The sequence below is a fragment of the Coffea eugenioides genome, chromosome 7, assembly GCF_003713205.1.
Source record: "Coffea eugenioides isolate CCC68of chromosome 7, Ceug_1.0, whole genome shotgun sequence".
Lineage (NCBI taxonomy): Eukaryota > Viridiplantae > Streptophyta > Magnoliopsida > Gentianales > Rubiaceae > Coffea > Coffea eugenioides.
The window spans coordinates 4,026,888-4,034,454 of record NC_040041.1 but is presented as its reverse complement, the minus strand read 5'-3'; the positions used below and the strand labels follow the sequence as shown (position 1 = coordinate 4,034,454).

The 7,567-nt window shown below is 35.0% G+C and overlaps 1 protein-coding gene across 1 annotated transcript; it reads right to left on the bottom strand.

Annotated features, from left to right (window-relative positions):
• Positions 1-2,470: 2,470 nt before the first annotated feature.
• On the bottom strand, positions 2,471-6,532 carry LOC113778827. The gene is made up of 6 exons (XM_027324330.1): positions 6,452-6,532; positions 5,969-6,016; positions 3,456-3,573; positions 3,072-3,363; positions 2,867-2,991; positions 2,471-2,760 (listed from the first exon to the last, which is right to left on the bottom strand). Exons 3-6 carry the CDS (start codon positions 3,552-3,554, stop codon positions 2,485-2,487), a joined length of 792 nt encoding a protein of 263 aa, XP_027180131.1. The 5' UTR covers positions 3,555-3,573; positions 5,969-6,016; positions 6,452-6,532; the 3' UTR covers positions 2,471-2,484.
• Positions 6,533-7,567: the final 1,035 nt, after the last annotated feature.

The following is a 7,567-nucleotide window of genomic DNA, read 5'->3' as shown; positions in this document are numbered from 1 at the left end:
TATTTTACATGGTTGAATTACAGACTCAAATTTACTGTTACTTGGAATTTTCCTACTCCAAAATTTTAAAATCAACTAGCAACAATATGCATAAATTTGATCAGCAAAATATAAGAAATTCCTGTTACGTGCACTTCCCGTGCTAGTTCACTCAAGGATTGTTTATGGCATATCACGCACGCTTCACTAGCCCTTCCAACATAAAGATACAAACTAAATAAATTTTTGTATTGCATGATATTGCAAAATGTGACGAAGTGACAATTATGCATGTGGGCAAACGAGATAGGATACGTACAAACTAGACTTTGTCCTGTCTTTCTTGTTCTTTTTGTTTTGAGATGTATAAAGACTTTGAGAGCTACCAAAGTCTAAGTTTAAATCTAACTATTAATGCTCTTCATTTCTCGCTGATGGAAATGAATTTTAAAGCAAGAAAATGCGGAAATGGGACATTGCCGTCGATGGGATTTAGAGATATTGGTGATTTGCCAGAATGGTTCTTGATAGAAATGCTCTAATGGGATTCCTGTTAAATGTGTTTTTAGGTTCAAATGAATTGCTGGCGGTGATCTCTGATCCTTCTTAATTTTCCTTGGTATTATATTGCTCCAGCCTCATCATTGTAAGGGCCACCCCCACTGGCCATTATTCTTCCTTGCAATGCGAACCTTATGGGCTCTAAAATGTTTGATTATTTTGATAATAAGTATATACTTCCTGTACCTAGTTCTCCGGAAGTATGGGGAACAATTGTAATATTATAGCTATTATGCAGAGTATTACATTTGTAATCCTGTAACCAAGAAAAGGTTTTCTCTTCCTCCACCCAAATGTAGCTTCAGATGAGTCAATCAGGTTTTGATAATTAACACAGGCGAAAGAAGGGATTTAGTTGATTGGTATGGGAAACATGTCAAACTAATAATTTCTTTTATTTTGAGACTTTGTGGTAAGTTATTCCTTGCTCTTACTCGTCGGGAGTACTTGTAAATAATGAAGGAGTGAGTTGAGCTCTATATATGTTGAGATACTAAAATTATTTGTTGATGCCAACTTCAAATAATTAAAATTTGTACACCCAATTTGCACGTCCATATTGTACACCAAAGGTAGAACCTGAGCTTCTAGTGTATTACTAGCTAAAAATTATTCTCAAAAAATAAAGAAATTAAACAGCCAAAAAAAAAAAAAAAAAGAAGTGACACGAACCCTGATGAAAGGTGAAGAAGATGTATACGAGCGGAAATTGGAAAGCAAAATGGCTTTAAAAAGAAAAAAAAAATTAGAATAGCTGTTAAGTTCAAAATCTTCTAAGTTTCGATTTACAAGATTTCTTGGCAATAAATTTACCACATTCAGATTGTTATTCCAAACATCTGATTGATTGGAATAAGCTAGCAACAAGTCCAGTCTACCTACGTAGACGTTACTATAGAATGCCGCCATGCATATATGGTACGTAGTAGTATCTTGTGTCTAGTTAATTGGCACCAAAAAATTGAACTCATCTTTAATCACATATTAGGATAACTGCAGTAATTCCATTAGATTAAATTGTGCCATATCATTCTGAAAGAAAAAAATGTTTTGTTAAAGAAAAAAATACACTAAGAACATGATTTATGGGCAATTTATAGATTCAATCTTGTTCAAGTTCCAAGGACTTTACCCATAATTGCTTTTTTTTTTTTTTCTTTTTCCCAGCCCATCCTAGCTAGAATTATACTACAATTTCCTTCTACAACGATACCACTTTCCTTTACAGAATGAACATTAATAGAGATTTGAAAATGTTATAAGCAACACGTAATCAAGTAAAACACCATAAAAAAGAAGAAAATACAGAAAATACGTGAAGCAAAAGAGATCAAATCATTCGAAACCAAAATAATTGCATTAGACTATAAGACTTTTGAGAGGAATGTCTTATACATTTTAGACAACACGAGTTTTTCTAATTGGAATACCAAAAAGAAAAGACGAAGAAAAGAAAATAATAACAACAACAGTTAACAACTGATCGAAACCAAAAGAAAGCATGCAAAACAAAGAACTTCGATCTTCTAGTTATTTCAATACTTCCACTAGATTTTTCAAACCCAATTGGCATATGAAACCTAAGAAAAACCATTGCACGTAGTGCACTTCACCAGCAATTACACTGACAAGGGCAATTTCAGAATGAGTTTTAACAATCTAATTCTTCACCTTCTCTTCGACACGTTGTAATAACTAGGAGGGGATCACCGCGCATCGACACGTTGTAATAACTAGGAGGGGATCACCGCGCGATGCGCGGTGGGTGAATGTAGTGATGCCCAGTTGAATAATTAATTTTGTAAAATTAGTTAATTCAAAGAAGAAGTAATGTATTAAGGATCGTGGGGCAGTGGTTGCTTAGTTTAGCTAAGAAGAAGTGGAAACTACCAGTAATGTATTTAATCGATAGGTAAATTACACTGCATGGTTCAGTTAAACTCATTAAGCATCCGAATAAACATTGAATGTGTGATACCAAGGAAAATTTTTTTCAACTCCGGTATCATCGAAGATCAAAACTGTAAATATATTTTCAGATTCCAGAACAAAGACAAGAGTTTCGTTGTGCTGCAATTGATGTTGAAGAACGAAATCTCTCCAGTTTTGGTGAAGGCGTTTATGCTTTACACCAATTTGAGCACTTCTGTGTCCAGTGTTGATAAGTAACATGGGAGTCTTGATACCATTGATGAAGTGATCAATATAACGCGGAATTTTCTATCATCAAGAGGTGCAGATTAGAAGATATGCAGAAACAAAAGGAAATTGCTTGCGAGAAAGTTGAGATGAAAAAGAGAATGCAGGTAAACATAGAATAGCTTACCAAACTGTTTGGAGTTGCCGAGTTAAAGATTTGATAAAAGCACACCGAATCAGATAGATCTTGACAGAAATTTGGCCTCAGCGAGGAAACAACTTGCTGCTGTCCAGCGGCCATGTGGATATCATCTGTAATTAATGACTGTGTTACATTAAAAATGATATATGATATAGATGAGGATATGAGATAGGTACAGGGGTATCTTGACCTCTTGATGCAATGGCATTCATGTGCAACAGGTCTGGTAGGGGAACGGTCCAAGGCAAAAGAACTTGTTTTTGCAATTCACAAAAGTGAATGACATCAAATATTAGATTCCCGCTATGTTGAAGTAATAGCGTGTCATGCCTTTTAACAATGTTGTGTTCACAAAAAACATCCCATCCTTGTGCGAATCTATGATCCGTAACTATGATAGGCCATTGCCGCAGTCCAAACCTCAAAATAATTCTATTGCAGTGGTGTTGATGAAGTAATGATTCAAACTGAGTAGGTAATACCTTCAAAAAATGAAGTAGGAAAATATCGTCAAAGAATACCATGCTATTTAACTCTAAATGCTGCAATGTAGGTGAACGAGCTAAAAGTTAACCTGTCCTCTGTGGATGCATTTGAGTAGAAAACAGCATGCTGATAAGCAGCTATTTGTCGGTTGAAAATTTCCTGGAGATGTTAAGATTGTTTCTGCCATTGAACTATCAGGAGGAAAGCTGTAAAATTGGAAAATCAGGAAAGCGGTCTATTAATAGAAAATGTGAGTACAAGGTGACATCATGTGATAAGGATTAGAAATACATTGTAGAGCAACTCATCTGCTGAATGCAGAAAAAGCGGTAGTGCAAATGTATGGTTAACAGTTGTTATGGATGATCTTGTAAATGGCAAAGAGCATATATATAAAGAAAAGATCAATGTAAAAAGAGTATATTTTTCATTGCTTTTAATGCTAAGTGCAAGCTTTTTCCTACCACAATTGAAAAGATTTATTAGTTGCAGAGGAAGGTAAGGAACAATGAATAGAAAAGACAATTCAATGTGAAACATTAAGTGTGAGTTGTCAACCGACTGCTTGTAAAGTAATGCATTTGTAATGCTTTAATGGCCTGAAGGCAAGATCATAATTCACCCTGTACTTGCCATGTTTATTGTAGTAGATAGGCTGATATATAAGTAGCAGGACTTGAATATATAAGTTTTATTTGTAAAAAATGCTGTCATTTGTAATAAATGAATAAGTGTGCATACAAAGCTAGAGGTTCCAAACGGATAATAATAATTGTATTGCAGAAAATATAAAGAAACGGAAATGAATCCCAAATTATATAGATTATAAAGCTGCTAGTTCTGCAAAAAAGGGAGTTCATCGTCAGGGATTCAAAGATATCTGTGAAAATCCTCATGCTGTCCAAGATGGAGGATTTCAGTTAATTTTTGAAAGTCTGGCAAGAACATTAATACAGGTGCCATTATCAAAGTTCAATGATCATGACAAAAGCTATTTAGCAGATAACCACGTACAAAAGTGAGAAAATTGCGAACAGATGAGCAGCATTTCCAAAAGCCATAAACAATCTGCCTAAGTATAGAAGTGCAGATGACAGAAAGCAAAAAATATTAATGTTTGAGCAGTCTAAAAGGAAACGAGGGCAATTCAGCCTAATTTTGCTTTCTTTTTGGAGTTGGCATCTGAACTTTCAAAGTCATTCTTCTCAGAAAGGCGAGAAGAGCTGTTGGGCTTGTCAATCGACATCACAGGAACAGAGCAAGCAGATCTAATTATAGAATTTTGCTCCCTAAAAGATGCATCCTTTTGTTGCAGAAATTGACCTGTCTCACTTGCAGTTGTGAGAGGATAAAGCTCTTCAGAGTTCAGAGAAACATGGGTTGAAGAACAATACTGAACTGGATTTTCAAAAAGATTGTTCATAAGCAAATCCTCTTTGTCAAAGTTGAGAGCTTGGCTGACGCTATCAGAACAATTAAAGCAATCGTCTAGTCGATCATGCAGTGCTACAGGTATAGAGTTCCTAATTTTTCTCCTAGGTAGACAGAAATCAGGCTCAATAGGGGAAGAAGGAAGGTTCAAATTTTTCCTTTTTTCTGGAAGAAATTTTCCTTTGCAGCTCCTAAGATCAGCCTTAGGAGTAAGCGGAAACTCTGCAGATTGTAAATGAAGATGCATTCATTTACAAAGAATCGAAATGTAGAATCAGCAACCAGCAGGTAGGGGAGCGAAGGCGGTCTAAAAACCAAGAACTGGACAAGAAGAAAGCAGCAAAAGAAGGACATCGCCAACTATACCTGCAAGAATACTTGCATTTGGCACGTCATTTGCTGTCTCAGAAGAGGGAGCAGAATGAACGTGAGGAACAAAAGGAGCAGACTCGCGAGAGGACATATATTGTAATGCCTCAGTAATGACATCGGCACTGTCATGGCCGCTCTTCAAGGCTTCGCCTCCTAACATTTCACTATGCATAGAAGAGTGATTCGCATCATCAAGTTTTTCATGATGCGAATCAGGGAAAGAAACACCCGATTCCATATAACCAAGTGAAACCTTACGAATACGTGGGAGTAAATGCGCATTCTTTTTCTTGGCAGCTCTATTTTCTTTTCGACGTTGCAGAAGTTCCATTTTTTTCGAAGGTGGCATTTCTGCATACTTTTTGCGGCGAGTAGCATTTCTATCCATTCGTTTTTTACTAAGAGCGCAAAATGTCGAAGGACTATATAAAGAAAGGAATATCTAACTTAGCAAAAAAGAATGTAAATCGAAAACTGGCAGAAACCAGAGCAGGCAAAAAACAAATGAACAGCAAGGAGCTAAAGAAGTTAATAGCCGACAGCTGAGCAAAGAACAAATGTTCACATAAAAAATAATCAGGCACGTAAACATAGCACCAGAAAGAATAGAATAACTCGTATATGCAAGTATAAGGATCACAAAAGGTACAGAAAGTCAAAAAGTCCCAAACTAAAAAAAGGTAAAACTGGAGCAGGCCGTAAGTACGGATGCATCACAAAATGCATACCAAAGATGCACAAATTAAGGATAAAATATAGAGAAAAGAGCAAAAGAAGAACAAAATCAGAATAACTAACCTGTGAAGACGAAGAAGCTCAACACCGCAGAAGTGAAAACAGCAGAAACTATCAAAGAAATCACAATCATGTAAGAGGTAATAAGAAAATGTGGGGAAAAAAGGGGAGAGAAAAAGAGAAGCTAATTTGGTAATAATAATTTAGAAGGAGCAAAAAAAAAAAGTAAAAACAGTCGAACCAGTGCATTAGAAAACAGAGAAGCAAGCAAGAAATAAAAAACAAAGCAGCATGATAGCAATTCTGAAATATTTGAACAATTAAAGAACAAAAAATGAAAGTGAACTATAAAACTAATATGCTCACCAGGAAGCAAAAACGACAGAACCAGTGCAAATTAAAACCAAGCTAATAAATTAGGGAAAACAAAGGTTCAAAATAGCCAAAGAAAACGAAGAACAATGCGTATGAGGTAGTTGTCTTTTTGTCTAACAAAGAAACAAGAGTAATAGAATAGGGAAAAGAATGCAGTAGATGCACAATTACCATTGTTCATGATGATGCTCAGTAGAAAATCCGTTGGGGAAAACCAGAGAAACCCTGTAACCATTGTGCAAATGCAAAACACTAAACCATGTCAATCAACGGCAGCAAAGGGAAGCTGATGCTTGAGAATGGTGAAAAATGACGGTTTTTTGAAGATTTACAAGCATAACCTCAAGGAAAGGGAAAAAGGCTACAAGGCCTATTGAGTGGAACCGTAAATGCAGCCACAAGGAATGGGTAATATAGTCAAATAAGATAGGCACCTATTAGCTCAAGTACAATCACTTGTCCGCAAAAACAGGCCGGTGACAAGTAATGACTAATGAGGAAGTCGAGAAAGCATGCTTTGGAACTAAACAAACAAAAAGCAGGCTTGTCTGTAAAAGTTAGTCAAATCACATTAGCAATAAGAAGTTTGGTTACGACAGGAAAAGTAAGGAAAGGAAAGAATAAGACAAGCATATTTCTTGGCTAATAACTACATAGAATTGGTAATTAAATGCGTTTTTTTTGGGTAAGAAAAAGTATTAATAACTATAAAAGACAGTAATTAAATGTGATTTATCTGGCAATAAAATTGCGAAATTAGAACTGGATTAATAAAAAATTAATTGAAAAAAGCTGATAGTTAAACTTCATTTGCTGGACAACCCAAAACAAAAGAGGACATTTTCTTAATGAAATTGGGAAAAAAGGTAAATAAATGTGATTTTTTTGACAAGCACAAAAAAAAAATGGTAATTGCAAAAAAGTTGTGAATTAAATGTGATGCGTTGGGTAACAAAAAAAATGACAGTTTAAAAAAATGGTATTATTTATTAGTTACCAACAATTTATTGTAAAAAATGGTATTATTTATTAGTTACCAACAATTTATTGTAAAAAATTGGTAATTAAGTGTGATTTATTTGGTAACAAAAAAAGGAACCCAAATAAAAATAGGTAAGTAAATAATTATAACAATTAATAACAGGGAATCGATAACTAAACATGGTGTGTGGCGTGACCAAATAATAAATGACACTAATGAAAGGACACCACATTGTCGATTGTTTACGTAGAATCAATACCAAATAAAGGTTGTCATGAAAATTTGATAATAATAGTTAAATGCCT